The 22,362-nt window shown below is 38.5% G+C and overlaps 1 protein-coding gene across 2 annotated transcripts; it reads left to right on the forward strand.

Annotated features, from left to right (window-relative positions):
* Positions 1-102: 102 nt before the first annotated feature.
* rheb (Ras homolog, mTORC1 binding) lies at positions 103-22,362 on the forward strand. 2 transcript variants are annotated; one of them, XM_022231419.2, is made up of 8 exons: positions 103-417; positions 2,938-3,009; positions 3,886-4,036; positions 6,216-6,272; positions 7,298-7,345; positions 11,129-11,210; positions 13,380-13,516; positions 14,833-22,362. In XM_022231419.2, the coding sequence occupies exons 1-7, from the start codon at positions 363-365 to the stop codon at positions 13,470-13,472; spliced, it is 558 nt and encodes a 185-aa protein (XP_022087111.1). In that variant the 5' UTR covers positions 103-362; the 3' UTR covers positions 13,473-13,516; positions 14,833-22,362. The 2 variants fall into 2 exon arrangements, with proteins under 2 accessions (XP_022087111.1, XP_086995741.1); XM_087139615.1 differs by having other exon boundaries at positions 105-417; positions 13,380-22,362.

Consider the following 22,362-nt stretch of genomic DNA (forward strand, 5'->3'; position numbering starts at 1 on the left):
GGACGTGTAATGTGTACGAGGTTGTCCTGATGGTTTAGACTGGTGCCTAAATCCGTTTCGTGAAAATTCAGCGTAGCTGCGTCAGGCAGTTGAAACATCACAAGGCCGTGTCCGAGTCACTTGGCTACGGCCGGAATGTACATACAACTCAACGGGAACTGGCCGCAGCCACTTCCTTAGGCTCGTGCGTAATTTCCAGCCGTAACTTCGGCTTTTTTAGTCGGTCATGTACGCGCTGGGAACTCACGTACACTCATGTCACTTGTTTCAACGTCTGACGTTCTTTGTAAAGCCTAGTTCATGCAGTTCGTGTACAGTTTCCCCACCTTGCGCTGAAAAGAATATCATTAAAGTTGTCGATAATGCCACCTCCTCAAAAAGACAGGTGTATTGCCGTTATGGGCTTCAGATCCGTTGGTGAGTCGAGTAGGCCTAGATTTCAGCAAATTTGCCAAGCACTGAAGCAGTTGCCAAATCATTTGCCACATACATGTCATGACATAGTGAGTCACTACCTAGGCTTAATACATGTATCAACAACATGATCGTGACCAACGCAACATGGCTATGGTGGCCTAGTCTAGAGCCCTATGTGATGTCAATTCACAGAGGAATATAATGAGTCATGACTCACATGAGTGTCACCGCCAAACAAAACATTTTTCGTTTCCACTCGAAAACGATTGCTCCATTCCTGCATATGCATCATGCCCCATATATGTGTTGGGCTGGCCAATGGCCAAGCTTGCTCCGCATCTCAGCTCAGCATCTCGGTTCGACCATTTTCGGAGATGGGGGGGGGATTTCTAAGATCTTGCAATCTGTCACTGCACACAGCACAGTGCATATTGCACGCCATCATGTCCATGAGGTACAAGTCACAGTAATAACAGTAAAGACAGTCATGGAATGAAAACAAGATACTGTCCCCCTGTCTCCGAAAATGATCAAATTGAGATGCGGAGCAAGCTTGGCCATTGGCCAGCCTGATGCATGCACAATGTGATTTTTCAAAAAACGTTCGCTCTCATGCTCTGAAACCATCAATTACACCCTTTTCAAGAGCTATAGGTACCTCACGGTTGCTCTCACAGGAAAACTTGATTGCAGAAGTGGAATTTGAGCGGCTGGATCATTTACCTCAAAAAGTTGGATTCAAAAAACCCATAGCGTTACAATCCCATGTAAATTACACTGGTCCAAAGTCTCATGGAGTTGTGACTTTGAGTTGTCGTATTGAATCTGTTACGCCCCAACTATAGCATAAGTCCCTACTTTAGTTGGGACAGTCCCAACTTTAGTGCCGCAGTTGAGCTGGCCCAACTATTGTCGACCAATGTCTGTGGCAAATGTCTCAACATTATCCAAGTCTGTGTGTCTCACACTTGACACAATTCATCTAAAATGTGGCACTTCATCTGTTCATTTAGCCTTATGACCAGTGACATGACATTTGTAAACAATATGACTTTGACACATGCTGGGCACATCATTCTCATAGGACCTCTCTGCTGTAGTTGGGCCGGCCCAACTGTAGCACCCTAGTTTGGACGGGCCCAACTATAGTTGGGACTTATGCTATAGTTGGGGCGTAACAAATCCATAGGCCTAACGTCCACGACAATGTAGTCGCCGGGTCTCTTATTTCGCTTTCTCCACATAGGCCTACTTGCCGTGAAAGACCACTGAGACTTGACGATACGTGGCAAAATGAAGGACCTGGCAACTATATGGTCAAAGACATTACCAATATTCAGCACAATCTTTATTCTTGTGCAAATTTATTGTATTCCCTCCAGAGGTGATTATCCTATGAATGGATTGCATTCAAAGGCAAATGATTTTAGGATGAAGTACAATAGATTTGCACAATATACAAGGTTGCACTGAACACTGATATGTTGAGGGTAGGCCTACTTCTGGAAACCAAAAGGCAGCACCGATATTTTTAAGCTCTCTTTTTAGAATTTTGTACTTGAAGAACTGGACTGTTTATTGATGAAACTGTACAATTCCATAGAGATTCTAGTGACGTGAACTTACGCCATACATTTATTTATTTCAGTTCTTGGGATACATTTACAAAGACGTCAGGTGCACAAAGATACATTGAAACATTTGAAGCAAAACATAAAGGACATAATATTAACCAGCTTGCGCTGGATTGCCCAAAAGAAACATAATTTCAGTTAAGGGGCTTTCCAACTGGTTAAATAGGAAACAGGAAACTATAACAAAATTATAACATTTTTTCAAAATTATGTAAAACTGTACGCGTACACTGAGTGTCACATACCTGTAAGCATACAAGTCAAGTCGCTTTTCACCGTTGACACTTGACAAAACACTCTCTCAATAGCTAACGTGAACTGGTAAGTGAAAAAGGCATGTCTGAATGTGATGATATCCATGTACAATATGCCTAGAATGAATGTACGTGTAATTCTGCAGCATTTGTTCATTTGAGTTGGTTTTGAAATCAAAAGATGATTTTGGTGCCTGTTTATGTGTACAGGTGTATGTTGGGTGCAATCAATTAATATGTGCAATCTGTTGATTGTTTTGATGTTGGTTGAATTTTAAAACAAATGGATTTTTTTGTCAAAAGCCCGAAATGCTCAAAAGATGTACATTGTACATGTTCAATTGCAGACAAATACCTCTTTTCCTGTAAATTTCCTAAGATTTTCACATACAAGTACACACTTTACAGAATTTGTATCCATATGGATACAATGTTTTGTTTTTGCATACTAAAACACTCATCTGACCTCCCTTCCCCAGGCTGAATAGCTAAGCATTTCACAAAAACTGAGAAACACCAGAGATTGCATGGCTTTGAAAATATCTTTACGGTTGTTGTTTGCCCAGAGTAAGGAGAAATTATTTGAATCACTGAGCATTTTTACTTGTTTCGCATTTGTTGACGTATTGCAGGGAAGTCATCATTGACCATACAGTTTGTGGAGAACCAGTTTGTGGATGCTTACGACCCAACCATTGAAAACAGTAAGTTACATCGAAGTAAGCGACTGTGTCTAAGTTTTGTTAGTTAAATGGTCATTTCATGTACTCACAAGCTTGTTAGTGATTATCAAATATTTTGAAATTTTCAAACCTACATGTATATGTACATGTACCTCAATATACCAGATCAGCTGTTGTCTCAACACTTGGAACGATCTAGTTCAATTTGTAAACAAAGAGCATCAATTATGAAGATAAGCCATTTTCATCCAGTGCTCGTTCTAGGAACATACATTTAACTATTGTTGCCTGTGGTGTAGTGGTCCATGGTGTTTTTTTTACAACCAAGGAGCAGTGGCGTAGCTAGAATTTTACTAGTGAAGGGCACCAGCATCTTATGGGGGGGCCGGCATCTTATGGAGGGACACCAGCTTTCAGGCATGTGGTTTGTTTTGGGCAAGCTTTTGTTAGCCTTGTTCAATATCCATTCATCCATTTTTCTTAGTGGGGGTCATCTGGGGGAGCACCAGGAATTTGTGGAGGGGGAAAGTCCCTCCCCCCATTACCCACTGCCAAGGGGGGCAAATGGCACCCAAAGCTCTCAGGTGCTTTTTCTACCAGAAAATCTCTTTTGGTGGCACCAAACTCATGTACACATTTTTAAACTTTAGATGCCCATGTGCATTTCAGCAAGTTATAAACCCTTCAAGTTGAAGACACATATATGTACATGTTATGCATACATGTACCACCAGCCTACATGGTACATGCAACCTTAGTAACAGCTTTTAATTCTCACCAAATTACTGTAAGTATATGTAATCTGCATGTACAAGTACATGTACAAACTTCCAAGAGGAAGAACATTGGTAGCTAAATTTTGGGGCAGAAATTCATCATATTTTCATTGCATTGCAGCTTTTGAAAAAATGATCAAACTTGGCAATCAAGAGTACAAACTGAAGATCGTGGACACAGCAGGCCAGGATGAGTATTCCATCTTCCCACAGTCCCTCACCTTCACGATACATGGTTACGTCCTTGTCTATACAGTCACATCACAAAAAAGGTGAAAAGGAAATTATCTGATATTACTTAAGATTTCTATTGACGTCCACGGGTGCAACTTCTCTCAGGGGTCAAAATTAGTGGCGGTCTACTGGCCCGGGGCCACCAAAAAATTCATTGGGCCACTGCATTCTCCAAAAACGATGGCCAGGCAGGACAGTGGTCATTTGAGGAATATTGCCACATTTTCAAAACTTTTATGACATTTACGACTCGTGTTTAAAATCACCAGCGCAGCACTTCCAAGTTGACAGTATAATTTCCACAGTCCACGCAGCCGTGATTGCCTGCTATAATGCGCTGCGGTCATGTGCCACATACGCATGTAGTGCCCAGTGCGACGTTATGTTCATTGCAAAATCATGCATACAGCTCATACACGTGCAAACGATCTGGGTACTGATATGTTGACTGGTATCATTTTCTAACAATGTCATTTAAACGCCCGCGGACACCAAAGAAACCTTTTAGGTCATGTCGCGTTGAGTCTGCATCAGGCCGACTGTCAAGTACAAGCAATATAGCCACAAATTAAGTCTGTGACCACAAAAAGTACATATATAGACAACAAATCAAGTTCTAGAAATTAAGTTGTAGAAATCTTCCTGTGACATCATTTTTTTCTCGATGTGCCGCTATAGAGTTGCATGGGGATGCATGGACTGGTTGCAGCATCATTATCCCACCTTCTTTGGCAGGGCGCGGCGTAGCGGGAACCAGTGAAGCCTTGCTTCTATGCATTGAGCAATATTGGGTGCATGTTTTCACCACCGTGATAATGAAATGCGAAGGGAACTTGTGAAAATAACGGAAATTTATGTTTAAATGTTGCAAAAGTAGGCAGGCAAACAAAAAATACAACCTTTTAGATGTGAAAAATTGTTGAGAAGTGTTTTGTGAAGACAGGATTTTTTTTCCTTTTTTGTTTAAATTTTAAATGTGTTTTTCTAACTTACCAATATAGATTTTACAGTTGCACTGAATATATAGGATCATTCGTGTAACCAGAAGCAGAACTAGTTTTTTTTGGCCGCAAAAAATGCATTTCAATCCAGCCAGGATGACCAATCAGCTGTTTTGGTAGAGAAGATTGATTTCATTACATGTACTCAACCTGGGCCACCAAATTTTCACAAGGGCAAGTGCGGTGCACTTCTGCTGGCCCTGCATGCCACCAAGAGATTGAAGTTAATTTTGACCCCTCTCTCTTCTTTAAATTGGCTAAGACTTCCCCTGAAAGGCCCTGCATCTTGGTCCTTGTACATGTTTTGTTCCCATGTCATCACAATGTACTTCTTAACAGCATAGAGCCTTTATCATTTCTCCTGCAGTCATATTTACTCCAATAATATGAAATCTGACATACCATTTTAAAAGTGTCCATTTTTTCAGGGACAGATGAGTATGTTAGGGTAAAAAAAACCTTTCCTACTGTCTGCTCACAGTGAAAAGTGCTCATGTACAAAGCAAAATATGTTAGGATGTGAACTGTAAATCAACTCAAAAACAAAACAGTCTGTTTGATACACATGTACTAATCATAATCGAAGCCTTCATAGGCGTGCCAAGTACAAACAAGTTCTGTCAAGAAACCCTGGGTTTTAGGCATGTAGGAGTTAATTTTGAACTAATGTCATTGCATGCTAATAAATTTTGCAACCAAGTTGCCTAATGCCCATCAATGTAATGTACAATACATTTCAGAAAGTCTCCATGTACAGTATGTGTGCACCTGTCAGCAGTCTACAAAAATTGTAACGGGTGCTTTTTCTACCTTAAAATACAAAAAAGCATTTCTTTTCAGTTTGAAAGAATTGACAGAAAGCTTTTAGACAAAACTGCTTTTCATTATACTCTCAAATGAATTCCTTTGTATTGGTGGCTGAATTAATTAACATCAATTAAACAAGATCAGTGTCCCAAAGAATAAAAAACAACCGTACTGGTGAACCAAGTACATGTACATTGTATTTAATAAAATGATGAAGCCTATGGCAGGGCAGTGTGTTACATAAGAGCAAATGGTTTTGTTTCTTGGCAGTTATTTTGAGGTAACGTTAACAAGAAGAGAAACAGGTTTGAAAATATACATCTACATGTACTCAGCATTCCGTTCTCTAGCAGCATCACCATACACAGGTCTTCAACCTTTACTCTATTTCTTGCATCTTTTCAAACAGTTTTGATGTGGTGAAAATTATTCATGAGAAGCTCTTGGATACAACAGGCAATGTCAAGTAAGTAAGATTTAGAAATAGGTGATCTACAGAACTCTTCTTGCAGAATCCTTTTGTTGAAATTCATCATTAATTTCCTTTTTTTAATCCAGCTCTGCATTACTGCACTCAACCTTACTGTCAAAATTTGCAGATTCTTTGTGGGTATGAGAAAATGAATTTTGAGGGTCAAAATCATGTTCTATCCATTATTTCAGTGACACAGCTTCAAGATATGCCGCATGTCAAAAAGTACATGCATGCTTTGCAGTCCTGAGAAGTTTGAGTTAATAAGAAATTAGAAGAATATCCTGTTCAAAAACTACCGGTACCACCCCACAAAAGTTTGAAATGGATACAGTCAGTTAGCAGGATAACTCTCCCTGCCCAACCTGTCCTAGTGGGCCAACCCTGTATGGTCAACTGGTTTGACAGTAAACTATGGCCCTGCTTACCTGCACTTTACAAAGCACTTGTAGAGCTGTTGCATATATAGGGGTATGCACATGTACAGATGAACATCAGCCTAGCGTCACATAAAAAGATGGTGGGGCATTTAATTTGTTTTCGTATAAATAACATAGTTTAGTCAATATTAGCTTCCCACTATGTTGGAAGTTGATAAACCAGTGCCCTTTGCTTAGCCTCAAGATCTATTCTTTTGCAGCTTGTCAGCTTGCAATACTTTGGTGAGGTAACGTCAACTATCCACCCTCAAACCATGTGAATTTTGCAGAACCCCCCCTTCTTACATCAGTCACTCTGTGCCAGATCAGCAAACTGTTCCTGGAGTGTCACTAATTTTGATGAATAGAAGTTGGCTAATTTGATGGTCCCATGGAAGGAGTTCATTACTCAAATTAATTTTCCCCTGGACCCCCTTAAAGCCACTGGTTTGAAGTTATAATCAACAACTTTCTACCTTTTAGTAGAAAGCTGAAGAGTAGAAAAGTCAAGAACACATCATTTTCAGAATCTAATGATGAGGAAGATCTCTTGTATGTGTACAATGTACACATAAATTACTTTATTTCCTCTAATTCTAGTGTTCCTGTGGTTCTTGTTGGCAACAAGAAGGATCTTCACATGGAAAGGTAAGGATCAAACTTACATGTACACAGCTCACTATTGTGGCCAATATAAATCTTAATTGCCTACTGTTAATTCAGTTGGCAATTTCTTTTAAGTGTGCAACTGCATGCTTTTATTTATAACTTGAACAACCATATTAATTAATTGAATCTTGATCTCAACATAAATTTACATAATTTAGACAAAAATGAGCACTTTGTCATAATACTGAAAAATCTATTAAATTGGCCAGGAAAACCTGTATATTGACCCCTCCTAAAAACACTACAGATGGTATTGGTTGCAGACAGTAAAAGAGTTTTTGAATATGGCAATTGGTTTTGGTTGTGTCTTCCAATTTTGAATGTCAAAGTTGCGATCAGCATATTTTTAATGCCCCATTGGCAAGGCCAAAGGTACATCCTATTTCTACCTTGTGTGTCCGGTATGCACAAATATGGCAAACCTAATATGGATGTCCAAACAAAAGAGGTCCACAGAATGAGGTGAAAGAAGAAGTGTGGACTTGCACACGTCCACACAGTGTTTCCCCTTTTTTGAAAACAATGTCACAGCATTTTCAAGTCCGAGTTATTCGTATATTTTGTATTTTTGTATTCAGGCTGCACTTTAGTCAGTGTACATGTAGGTCATACTTGCTTCATTAAAGTTTACACAGAATAAGACCACGAAACAACACGCACACAAAGCAGTAGAGTGTGTGGCAATGTATTTTAATAATGTAATAATGACTGACATGTACTTAGTGAATGACATGCAAAGTACATTACACAGTTGAACCTCGTAAACAGGAGGTCCTTTGAACATTATGTAACAGGAACCTTTTATAATCGGGAATGTAAACAATGAGAAAAGAATGGATTGGGGCCAAAAAAATTGTGAATGTTGTATTAAGAGTGCTCTTATTTACAAGGCTCAACAGTACATGTACCATGTATCGCATGCATGCTAATGTTACCCCTCAGGCTTTTTTGGGGAGGTGGAGTTCATGGGTGGTATGTAAACTACATGCACTTTCAGTAGTGCTGAAATGATAAGTTTTTTTTCAGTGTTAACCTGCTTGAATTGTTCAAGAAAGGGATAAACTTAATGTAGCCTTGGTCAAGTCATTTGTTGCAGCATAGCGCAGCTCGCACAAGCCGCTCCCTGACCTAGTACGTACCTGCGTACCTACATACTTGCTACATTGCAAAATCAAGGCGAAGAGCGACATCACACGGCCTAAGAAACATGCAAATCAGCTAAACCAGGTCGAACGTTTTGGTGCAACCGTCCGTGGAAGCTCATGTTTTTCTTTACTTTGCGCTAGATTTCTAGCGCATGACCTCCTATGTGAAATATAAATAGATGCAGGCGTGCGATGAGTGCACAATGACCGATCTCAGCAAAGTATACATATGCATAATGCATCAATGTGAACTGGCATGCATGATAACCATGTAAAATGACCGACCTTCCGAGACGACTGCAGCCAACAAGTTAATTGTCTTGCTGCTTGAATTCCACTGCAGATAAATTAGTTGTGGGTGATTTTCATGCTGAGCAATACTAGAATACTTCCTGTTGGGTCACAATGTTTTTCCTGAATTTGCCAACAGGCTACAGGAAATTGTTTTTTTGCTGCGTGTCCATGCACTGCATGATACCGCGAAACACACCAGCAGGGTCGATACCGTTACGGACAACTCCATGGGAAGCAGTCAAGTTGTGACAATTGTCATTTGATTTGTCAATGGAAAACCGGAGGTCGCTGACCAAGTCTGTGTTGCAACTGATGAAGCCAGATAACGTTTGTCCACCAATTGAAATTGTTGGAAAAAAATCAATCGCAATCAGTAAAGCAAAGCAAAGGCGAACTCGATCTCTGATTACTCTGATCAGCTGGTAAAATAAATATTGTTGACTTGTCATGTACCTGTATAGCCACGTGTGCGTTCAGTTAACCTTTCACCTTACGACTGACTTGAATTATGCAGTTGCTATGTAGCAATGAACCAATCCAAAAGCATATTTAAAACCACAGCTCTTGTCATTAGTGTAACCCGTGGTTCACATTTCAAAATAGCAGGAACCAAATTTCATGTTAATTTAATTCCCTTTTGAAAAAAATCTTGACTTCGCACTATTCAGGATACAAAAGAGATTTAGCTTTATTGGAGGAAAAGAGCCAGCTAATCAATATGAGAAATACAAAGTAAATGCAGAGAACACCAATTCAGATGGCCACAAAGTGAAATATGAGGTTTACAGAGAATGCAGGATCCTGCTAAGTTAAAATACACTTTAAGCTCAGGAAAAGATTTGGCGCCAATGTTCAAGATGTACAGGTGAGTTGCAACGAGTCATTCCAAGGTGAGTTGCGACGAGTCATTCCAAGGTGGGATGACAGGAGTCTGTTGTGTTGTGTAGGCAGTCGGCAAAAGTGAAGGGCAAAGTTCAGCAGAAGAAATGTTACGTAAAAGGATACTTGCGGATCTTGCAAGGTTGATGCTGGTGATTAGTGTCGCAGATGCCTTGGTGTACTTGTGCTGTGTCTGCAAGTCTCATATATGTAGCTTGGTGGCTGAGAGGCCTGGAGACAGCTCTTCAGCTGGACTACAGAAACTCCTGTCCGGCACCCTCTTTCAGAACATGCAGTTAAGTAACTAAGATAGAGAGCCTAAGATAGAGAGCCTAAGACAGAGAGCCAACACTCGTGAACATAAGGGGAAGACTTGGATTTTGAAGTCCTCCAGTCCAAAGAAAAGTAGTGCAGTGTGCAGACAGAGTTCGACAGGCATGTAGTCAGCATGACTGCAAAGTTTGGAATGCCCAGCTTGCCAAAACTCTTGGGCAAACTGCTCCCCAGAACATGCCTTTGCCTCATAACTAGCTCAAGCTCTCATTGGACAACTTAAAAAGTGCCACACACGACTCCAATACTGATTGGTCATCTAGTATCTAGGCAGATGAGCACTTAGCAGAAGTTTTTGGCTTTCACAGCTTGGAGTAAGGTATGAACAACAACTAGGAATTAAGTGTCCCAACATGCTGCTGATCTCCTGAAAAGTTTACTGGGACTGTACACACTGGTGTACTAGTCAGAGATTAAAGGCAGTGGATACAAGGAGCATCCTGTGATCTCCTAGGAAAGCAGGAACATTAAAGATAAACTGATGAAAGAGCAGGCTATTTGACAAAAGGAACAGGTAATAGATCAAAGGTTCACCACTGCAACACTGCTCACCAGTAGAAAAGTCAAAGCTCAGGAAAGAACAATTTAAGTATGCAAAAGGAAAACATAGTCATGAAGAAATAAAATTTAAAGTTGTAACCCAAGACCTCTTTTGGGACGTGGTTACATCAGCATAATGAGCACTGCCCAATACACCTTCTACGGATGGTTGCACCAGGGCGTGTGTACTGGTTCAGCTGATTTGCATATTTCTTAGGCCGCGTGGGGTCGCTCTTTGCCTTGATTTTGTAATGTAAGCCGGTACGTGTATGTACGTACACACACAGGTACGTACTAATTCAGTGAGCAGCTGGTGCGCTCTGCACTGAGACGAATGATGAACGCCTTGACCAAGGCTATGTATATTGATATTGGTGGTGCTCTTTAACTGTAGGATTTCCTCGTTCATTGCTTCATTTTCCCAAATTGTAATGTCATTTGGAGTCTCTGCCAGGTACTGAAGACCATTATACAAATATTGACCTCTGCAATGTTTCGGGCTACTGTCAAATAAGTTATTGCATATTACCCTGTCCCAGCTCTAAACAAATAGCTGTGTTTTCATTCACAGGGTTATATCTACAGCTGAAGGTAAAGAATTAGCAAATTCATGGAATGCAAACTTCATTGAATCTTCAGCAAAGCAGAATGAGGTCAGTGGAAAATGTACAAAGTATCCCTCCCCTTAGTCAACAATTTGCACTTTGCGAATGTGCCGATTGGTTCCTGTGTCAAGTTAACATCCATTCATGAATACCTTTGCCATGTTAAGGTTGATGTAACATGACAGATTAAATGCAGCACATCGTAATATTTCTGCCCAAAGCATCTTGTGTATTCAGATCAAGAATTTATTTCCCAAAACACAATACGTATCATATTTGGTAGCTCTCAGAGTGATGATAAAAGTAATTAAAATAATGTTGACTTGTAAAACACACTTTCTCAGGAATCTGATAAAGGAATCTTACATTGTTAAGGTACGTGTAGCAATAGTAACATGGTTTGCAGAGACACCGTGTGATCTGCATCTTCCGTGAGCAGGTGTGGATCTGGTAAGAACCGGGGGGGGGACTGGATGTTTCAAACAGCTGTTCTGTTCGTCTTCAGAAGAATGCAGGATTCTGGCTGGAGAGTGGTTTATATCCAAAATCCTGCATTCTCCTAAAGACAAACAGAGCAAGCTGCTTCAAACATCGAGCCCCTGGTTCATATCAGAACCACACCTGCTCACAGAAGAGATAGATCACATGGTGTCTCCGTGAACCACGTTACGATTGAACCTTACATCATTATTATCCCTCGTTCCTAAACCATCTCAGCTCCCTTGGGAGTAAACAGCTCAATGCTGTCATTTCAGGCACAAACATCTAATGCAACAACCATGCCTGCCCTAAAATGTACCAGTATCAAGTACTCCCCTCCTAGTGGGAGTGAAGTGACTTGCTCAAGGTTACAACATGTACATGTAAGCAGTAGCAACTGGATTCAAACCCCTGACTTTGTGTTCATTGTTCTCAAACCCTAACCACTAGGCTATCATCTTATGCCTCCATGAATCTGATCTATGATTGAAATACCTACCTGTCCCTTCCCAGCAAAAGTTAATTGGCTGTTAACTCCCAGCAAAATGTTTGAAACCATTCACAATGAAGTATGTTGCAGGTTGTTAGGGAACATCAGTGCAAGCACACAAGGTTTACCCTATCACCACAGCTGTAATACGACACATACACACTTAACATTTTCAAACTTCAAACTGGTGTAAAGTCATGTTCTTTTCTTAAGTGACCTTATCTTTTAAAATACTGAACTAGCTCACTACAAGAACAATTTGTTACGTTGTGTCTTGGATACTATACCATACATGTACTTTCATTGGTCCAGAACAATCATAGATATTTCCGGTCTATTGAAATGAGTCTTTACCTCCTTGCATGTAAATTACCTCAACTGTTCACATGTAACCTCTTAACAGTTACAGTTTAGTAACTTACTTTTTTAACTGCTTATTGGCAGTATTATTCTACAAGAAACTTGTCCCAAATGGTATTATTTTTGGCCCAATATTTTGACCCTTTAAAACAACAAAATCCCACAACCACAGTCCTTTGCAAAGTGAACTAGTGCTGAACCTTGGTCATTTGCTCAAGTTTTGTGTGATGTTTCTGACATCATTGCTTTTTACAATCCAAGATGTTCTTGGAACAGGATTACACACCACCTCCTCGTCAGGGTTTTACAGGAACACACGGAAAAACTTGTGAGATTATGATTTTTGAACAGTCGCAAAAGATAACGAGATGGCTCACAAAGCCAGAGACAATGGGAAATGAATGTTACAAAATTAACAATAATCATTTTCCATAGCAAAGAAATAAATGTTCCTTTTTAAATAGAAAAGAATTCAGCCAAGCTTTCCAAGTTTCCTCTGAAAGAACGTACATGGATGCTGCCATGTTCCATGCAACAACCGGTTGTACGTTCCCGGCATTTGAGTGGCCTACTAACAAACAACAAGTCAAGCTGTTCTTGAACAGACGAGAACAAGCCGAATTCAGCCATTGAGAGTGAAATGGTTAAGAGAAAGTTAAAACTTTCATTATTTTTACTATTGGAACTCTCTGACCAAACATTTGACAGTTGACTGCTGTGATGTGGGAAGTTGAATATTTTTTGTAGCAGTATGAATGATGCGCTGTGGTTTCCATCCAGTACTCAACCCAGAATTTGAGTTGACATTCAGTTTCTTGTCTTTCAGGCGTATTCTGTTGTGTCATGTTTTGCCAAATAATTTCTGATTTTGTTTTTCACTGTTGCAGAGTGTAGTGGACATCTTCAAGACATTACTAGAGATTATCGAGAAAAAAGATGGGGGTACACAAAAGAAGGACAGTGAATGTGTTCTCCTGTGACTGTGTCTCATGTAAAAATCATGGTCATCTGCCAGCAATAAAAGGTGCACTGTCACATTTTTAACTCAGTATTTCGTCTAGTTGGTACAGATAAGAAAGCATTCTTAACTGTTACAGCTCCATACTAGAGGCTATTTACATGTACATGTAGATGAATAAATTTGGGTTAATCTATTCAGTGCTATGTTTACATGTAAAAGCCACATGATATAAGAAGTAAGTGTCTCTTTGAAGAATGAATGAAAGTGTACAATATATGCTCCATCTGAAGCTAGTGAAATGCATTGTACATGTATATGATACTTTACAGCCAACCTTTGTAATGTATTGTAATGTGGCACAAAGGTAATTTACATACATGTACTCTTACAATCTTGTAGTGTTGGTCTTCCAAAATATTTATGCCCCAAAACACTTTGACTTAATCCGAACAATTTCCAAACATTGCCAACTATTGGTTTGTTATTACAGTGCTCTAAGTGTCTGCATATCTGGTTCCATTCTGCTGCTAAATCCTGCCTCTAGTCCAAGCATGTTCTTCTGCCCTGTCTTTTTGGTGGAAAATTCGCATAGTCATCCAATTTTCATTTCTTGATCGTTCATTATATGGCACCAACCTCCAGAAATGAATAAATATGTCCCACAAAGTTTTACTTGTTCATTACAAATAACAGCTGACTTTAATAGTTCAGTTACTAAAGAAATGTGAGCTTACATTTCAGAATCAAACAACAACCAAGAACATAAGGTTTAAAAAACTAAGTGATTGTTTCAGGTTTTAAGTATCATATTGGTACTTTAAGCAAGTTTTGGTTCAGGTCACCTGACTGACCCTGTCTTTTAGAACCCATAAAATGTGGTTCTTACAAACTTTATTAACTTTGGAAAGAAGTAAATCAAACTATACTAGTTTCCAGTCAGAATTAGTCATAATTCAGCAACCCATTGTTATCTGCATTTTATGAGTTTTGTTAAAAATGTTTCGGTAACTCACCAACATGTTCATTCAGTCCTTCCCAAAATATGACAAACACATGATACACATCTGACAAATTGTCACCAACCCTTAAAAACCATTATTGCAGTGTTAGTGTTACCACTTTTGTGTGCAGGTGGTACGTGTACATTACATGCTTCTGCAACCAAAAAGGCATCCTGATTTTCCAAAAGGCACACATGCCTCAAGGTTAAGAATAATTATGTATGAGTGTTGTGTTATCGCAATAATGGTGTCTCCTCAGATAAATCAATATGGATTTTATTGATTATGGATAAATCAGTATCCATTGTATTTTTAGTCAAATTTTACACCCTCTAAAAGGATACATTAAATACAATTTCCGTACATTTCTTTGTTCAGCTTTTCTTCATACAGTACAGTGTACCTACGGATGATGAAAAGGGGATAGCAGTTGCTAGTTAAAGATATGGATGGATCTGAATCTTAAAAATATTCCTGATTTGAAAATGATACAGGCAGTGATTGGCAGTTGATGAAAGGTTTGAATCTGAAGTCACCAGCACACGTTTTCAGCAATGCTGTCTTGCTGGAAACTAACACCATTGAAAGCAAGTTTGTGTCTGTTACAAATTCCAAATTGCAAGACACTTCTGGTTTCGACTGGAAGTAAGAATCAGGTGATGTTATGTACATAATGCAAAGTGAAGACCAAAATTACTCCATCAGTTGCCCCTAAAAGCAAGATAAGGAATCTTATAGTAGATTTTTCAAGTAAAAAACAGTCAAAGTTAAATTGCTAGCCTGATGATGCCATGGTGTAAATATGCACCACTCAGCATCGAGGTCAGACTGTATAAAGTTACGATTTATACACGTATCTTAAACAGTCTATGAGAAAAGCTGTCTAGAATTGTATGGAAATAAAAGAGAAAAACAAAAAAAAGACAAAACGAAATAAAGTGTAATTTGAACTATTTAAAACAGTGATGGGTTGTGCCTGATTACTCAGTAACATGTTTTTTGTCTACGAGCCAGCCCTCAGTCTCCCTCTCCATGTGACCCAAACCAAAGGTACATGTACAGGTTTCTTTGTTCAGAGGGTCAGCAGACTCCCTTCTTTAATTTCATCTTCAGAAGAGCATTTAAAGATAGTGACAACTTGTTCTTTATATTACCCATGACAAAAGTGTGTGACTGGCTGTGGTGAACATTTTCTCTCTTCCAAAATTTCTAATCTGCAAAATATATTAGACATGTGAGAGGTTTTTTGCATTGTTTTACTTAATCTGGGTTTCAAACCTTTCAAAGTTTCTGAATAATCTTGATGTTATTAATTAAATCAAACAAAAGCTGGAAAGAGAATTTTCATTGAAGAGGAGCAGAAGAAGACTATACATTCCACATTATTAATGGAAATGGGTAGGTCATGGCTGTGTGCATTGATGATAGCACTGCATAAAAAACACAGTGATGTCCAAGGGGGCCAAGATGAGTGCGCACTTGTGTAGAGGTGCCAATCTTATAAACATGTACTTAGTATGGACCCATTAAAAAAGAGATTCATTCACATGGATAGTGTGAATTATATCAGCACCTTTGAATTACAGATACTGTAAGGTTCTGTGCGCCTTATAAATGTTTTGATACATGTATTATTGTTACTATAATGTGGGTTGTCCAGACCTTGTGTGGACTATAACTAGGCCCATACAAGTAAACCCTCTTCCTGTAAAGCCGTTTGAGGCATTTACACTTGTTGGTATGTACTTCTTGTAGAGTACAAATGTACGTGTTAACGTATGTAATTATCTAATATCCACCTGAACGGACACAAACCTTGCATATTCATGTATGTATGTATGCTAGGCATATCGTTGACTGGAAAGCATTGCTCGTTATTGTATAGGAATATGAATGTGTTACTTTTTGTTTTGGAAATAGTTGTGTTGGTTTCTGTGTGTCATTAATTCTAACTTCCCTGTAATTGATTGGCCTGTCTATCTCTTCTTGTGTGGCATGATGAGTCAAACCCGTGTGTCAAAGGTTGTGAGACCCTGTGTCTAAGTGGCAGATTCGTGTACATGTATAAGGGCTGTGCTCCTAATATACATGGGCCATTTTGTTTTACATAGATCCAAACCGCGATCAGTGACACCAGAATGTGCTATGTGGGTGGAGCAAACCAGCGTCGGGATCACTGATCAAGAGTCAGATCTTTGTGAAATGAACAGGCACCAAGTATCAGATCTATGCTTGGACTAAAACAGACATTCAGTGTTAGCTCAGCCTTTCTCACCAGTGTAGGGGGTCCTGTGTGTGAAGTCTACTGGCTCACACTGAGACACCTGATCATTGATCAGTATGATGATGTTGTATGTTAAGGATAATCACTGATAATGAATCCTATACAATGCCTGAATAAATTCCCTTTATATGATTGGCGGGTCATTGAGCATGTGTCCTGGAATTATTCCTCTCTATACATGGCATGACTGTACCACAAAAATACAAGTTTTACGCCACAAGAAATGTCTAGCCTCATCGTTGATGATCCCTCCAGGCAGGAATATACATTTAGTCAAGCATTGTGTAAAATAAAGAATGAACAGGAAAGCAGTAGAAAGAATGATTTCATTTGCTGATAAACAATATGTTCCCTCTTACTTGGCTTTATCTAAAGTGCTACATAAGTAAGTCGTAGAGGTTTCCAATAGGTTGTTTCTTGTTTAAGTTAACTGGTGCCTTTTTTCCAGCCTACAACAACTCAACAACGGTGTTGCAGTTACTGCAGACTGTGATTGAAGAGAAATCAAAGGCTGTAGATGGAATTCCATCTAATCTCAGTTTGCCTCGCAGCATCTGTTCCTTGTTGCTGCATTTAGAGGCACTCAGAGAACCCAAACCTTTTCTCTGAGGGTCTTGTTGTGATTTACAAGTAAGCGTTCTGTGTTTAAGATTAATAACAAAAAATCACTGTCATATCCATGCTGAGATTATCTATCATGACACAAAACTTTGCTGTCATGGACTCCTTGTGATAAGCAGATTAAGCACCAATGCCTCATGAGAGTAACACTGTGCGTGAGCATTCACATGCGTGTGTTGTAGAGGAAGCATGAATGAGTTTACTGTGGAATGCACAAACTGGAAGGGTCTTCATGTAAAGCAGTATGCCTGGACCTAAGCTGTCATTTGTTCATGTATACATGTACATGTTATTCATACAAGTAAAACAAGTTAAGTCTGGCAGGCATTTCTGGTACAGACTGGTATTTTGATCAGTTAAGACTGTAGTGTCTCCAATCCTTCACCTGTGGGATGATTTAGGATTGTTAGGTTTAATATAGGTTTTCCCTGTCAATTTCAGCAAATGATCAGCCAGTTTAAAGTCTGTGCCATTCTATTTCACAAAAGTTGAATGCAGCTGTAAAACAGTGAATCGGTTTCATTTTAAGACTGGCAAAAGTACTGTTACGTCATTCAATGTAACAAATTATCACCCAAGTTAACAATTCAACCAAAGAGCAATCTGATGTCGCGGGCACTTTTTTAAGGTGTGTTTGGTCATACGTTTTCATTGTTGGGCAGGCATTTCTATCATCTAAAAGATGCACTGTCAAACGGTTCCTTTAGACTGTTAATGGTATAAATACCCTTCACTTATGGGCACAGGAGACACTTTGCTGATGTTCTTCGAAGACAACCTTTCACTACAGTTGTATGCTCATTAAGTGTCTCAGGTAGATCGGGAAAGGTTGATTGATGCTTTTGAGAGAAACGAGCAAGACTACCTTGAGCTTGCGGTCAAATGAAAATAAAACAACCAATGTGTTCACATTCTTTTGGAAACAGACAGAAACACAGACAAAAGTCTGTTTCAGTTTAGTTGTTGCTTTTTGTTTTGCTTTGTCTTATTTTTGACATTTCTTAATCTTACATTAATTTGAATATTCATTTTTTGAAATTTATTGTTTGTTTTTTGTACTAAATTGAAAATTAGGACATTGGTAAAAATCTCGAGTTGCACCAACTTTACTAAATTGAATGATGATTGTGCGTTATGTAAAAGAACAACGCTGTTCTAAATTGAACACACTGCTATAAAAGGAATCCGAATGACTAACAATTTGAAACACTGGTAAAACTTGAGTGGAAAAACTGATTTAATTCCAATGCACTAAAATTAAATTGGTTCTCTTTTACCCAAATTGACCGGGAAAACCTATACCAATGATACTGTGTTCAAAGTATTGCTATGCTGTATTTACTTTCAAACGGTGAATTAAGCTAGATGTATCTTATATAGCTTGAGAGGATAATTTTGTGCATTTTTAATTTCTAATGTGGATGAAAATATTTTAATTTCTGTAATAACCAAAGGTATATGATTTATCCCTGAGGGATTTAACTTTTTACACAGATCTCATTTGTCATACACATGTCATATTTGTTACAGTTTCTGTGCTGCTAGAATATCAGTGAATCCATTGCGAGAATTTACTTTGTTCTTAAGACTGATTCAATCTTAGAACATCTCAAAATTGTGTGACTCCTGGTGCACAAAATCAGTATGCCTGTAAATCAGTAATTATGCCTGGGTAAAAAAAATGAACTTGAGAATTTCATTTGACCTTGATGTAATTGTGTAGAAGTGGGTTCTGGATTTAGTCACTAGTTCCTGTATCCATTACAGAGCAAAGTGACTACTTATTAATAAAATGCTTTTTATGTCCTCTTGACAATTAAGAAAATTGACCCCAGGAATATGATGTAGGTTTGTTTATTGCAAGAAGGAGAGACTCAGGTTTCTTTCCTTTACTTTTGCTGGAAATTTATATGAAGATGATTCAATCATTTTTTTTAAGTACCCAATCTCAGGGATTATGAATGCAACATATTTTCGTGATATTTATTAATTTGGGTACATGTATGTAGCTCTGCTTTTGTGCACATCTTAATCAACTCAACTGGGAAGAAATGGAAATGCATTTACAGCAAAGACGTCCTCTGAGAAATAGTACGTAGTAAAAACTCTGCACCAATGGCTATTTTAAAACTGTAAAAAATGAGAGACCAGAACCAAGGGAATGCATGTGAATCTGCTGGCATTGACCATAAGGGTGTACCAAAATGCATATGACTTCTGAGTGTCAAGGCTGGTGACTGATAACTATCTTTTCTTCCATATCTTTGTGGAGGGATTTCATTACATTGGAATCACTGCTCATTTGACTATTATTATTGGTTTGAGGTAGCAAGGTACATGTAGAATGTACGTTGGTTCCAGATGACAGATCTTGTTCTATATCTAGGACTGAATTGGACCTGATTACATTCCACTTGCACCCCTTGGTTTTCATGTTATGATGTTATGTTATCTCTCACGCTCTCTTGAATGTAATTTCTTTGAATGGAATGGACTACCCTCTTTAAAATAACAGTAAATACGTTGGGTAAAGGCTTACTTTGGCCTCTTACTTTGTACCTTTGTTATTGTATGGAACCTTACAGCTGTGGTTTTTTCTATTTCCTCCAAAAGAGGAGTTTGTGGATTGTTTGCCAGAGCCATTATTCAAAACTGTGTATGACCCATCCATGTAAATTCTCAATTTCTGCTCAGTGCAAGACTGGGTTTTGATACAGAATAAATCTATGCACTGATTATGTCATGCCCTACATGTATGGTTACCTGTAGAGTTTGAACTATTTATTCCCTCCTGGCTCCCATTAGAAATAATGTGTAATAAAGCAAAGCATGACATACTGCAGGGTCTAGAGGAATGTATTGGTTTACTACATTTGGGTGGATTTGGGAGATTTTGCAGCGAGATGGCCAACAATAGGGCAACAATTTCACAAATTATAATTAGTCTCAGAGGTTAAATGTTGATCTTTCAGCATTTACAAATATTATTTATTGTAAAAAGAGTTTCGAATGATCCATAATCAAATTATCCACAGCATTGTTCTGGTTATTAAATTATGTTCCCACAGATTGACCTCATCCGTGTAGGGTCAGTGGTTCTACCAATTTAAGTTCTTGAAGGTGTTTCTGCAAGTGAAGATATAACATTCATTGTTATTCAGAGTTTGTCACAAGATGGGCCCCCAAAATGAGATGCATTGATTGCATTGCTAATAAAATCAAGTCAAGAGTTTTGCAGTTATTACAATGGCGCATGTATGAGATACATAAATTGGTACTCCGAGCTGTATGTTTATCTCCCAGGAGAGTGTTGACCAAATTGTGAGGTATATGGACTATTTCCAAGCTTCTTTCATTTGGATTGCTTTACATGTATTATAATTGCAAATGCTAGTTTCTAATTGTAAATGCTTAAAATGGTTTTGGAGCAAACCATTTTAGAGTGTGTGCTGTAGTTTAAAAAAATAAAGTATGATTTTGGTGAATGTTATTACAGGTTTAAAATAACATTCATCTTCTTCCAGATTGCTGCTGTATGCTAAGAGTCTTTTATCTAGACTGTTCATGAAAATTTGTACAATTCCATGAGAAACCATTCTCATACATTATCAAGCCACCTTTTACTTTAGTTACTGTGTCTGATTTTCAACAAGCCAACTAAAACCATGTAATGTCCATGTGTTGGGGGAATCTCTTTTGAAAACACGATTTACTGAAATGAGATTGAACAAGATACTTCAGAGCTATTGTAGGTGTATGATTGGAATTTGCTAGTGCATATTTTTTGCAGCTATTGCTAATCACAAGAAAAAGATAACATTTTGATGGGGAGCAATAATTTAGGGGTGATATTACAACTTAGTAAAACTCATGGTTTCTGTAGTGCAGAGTGGGATCCACATGTAATTACTGGTATACAGTACAGCCAAACAAAATCTCTACCTCTTTGTGAAGCATGTGTAGTTGTGAATTGAAAATGAATGTCATAAATGTACTACTTTTTCATTTGCAAATGTTGGCATGTATGCTACTGCTTTCCTTTAGAGCAGTGGGACGTTTAATATTTGTTGTACCTTAATAGTACGCCTCCTTAATTTTGTGCCCCCCCCCCAAAAAAAAAAATTTTGGAGGAATTCAGTGAATGAATCGCTCAAAAATAGATGGTGAAGGTCTTAAGTAGTATTAGTTGTTTGGCTGTACATATGCCTTAATACTTGTTTTCACAACATAAATATTCCAGCTGAGCACTTGTACAGTTTAATGCATTATTCTGTAACAAAAGATATATATAAACCGTTGACTTCTTTGATAAGATTCTGAATGTGTTTATTGTGATCGCAGTATTTTCTCTGGTCGATTAAAATGATGTGGATTTGACCTCGAAGCCTGTGGAACTGACAAGTTCACACAGTTCTTACTACAAGACTCTCAACTTTACATTTAAAGTTGCAGAATAGAAATACTTGCACATCGAACAGAATATTTGATTTTACACAACATGATGCCATGGTTTCAATGACAGTGGCGACGCAGCGCTGAGAATTAACAAGCTGGAACCTGACACAAAATCCAAGGTTTCAGAAATGGCTTCTGTGCTGTTACTCCCATCTTTTTTGTAATCAGTCAGTAAATGCTGGGCTAGTTATTTTGATAAATGCAAATGAAGAGGCCTAAATTATCAGCAGGTGATCATCGTTGTGCATCGTCCTTTTTATGAAATGCTTAACTTCCACTTAGATTCAAACCTTGACCCTCTCAACTGGTCAAAAATAAAAACTGGTTAAATACATGTATGTGCTTCAGCTCAGTCATTGGTCACACCTACTATGTATACGTTAGTATAGATATTTAATAGGCTACCTTATTTTGAATGTCTTCCGGTTGCCTCCAGTCGTTATGCGTTTTTTTTTTTTAATGAATTTAGCTACTGAGAGGTGATTCGCGTATTAGTGAACACAGTTGTGAGTGGTTAGCAATATTAAAAATGTAGACAAGACAGTAAA

The sequence above is a fragment of the Acanthaster planci genome, linkage group LG08, assembly GCF_054643075.1.
Source record: "Acanthaster planci isolate LZ-2023a linkage group LG08, COTS_SCS, whole genome shotgun sequence".
Lineage (NCBI taxonomy): Eukaryota > Metazoa > Echinodermata > Asteroidea > Valvatida > Acanthasteridae > Acanthaster > Acanthaster planci.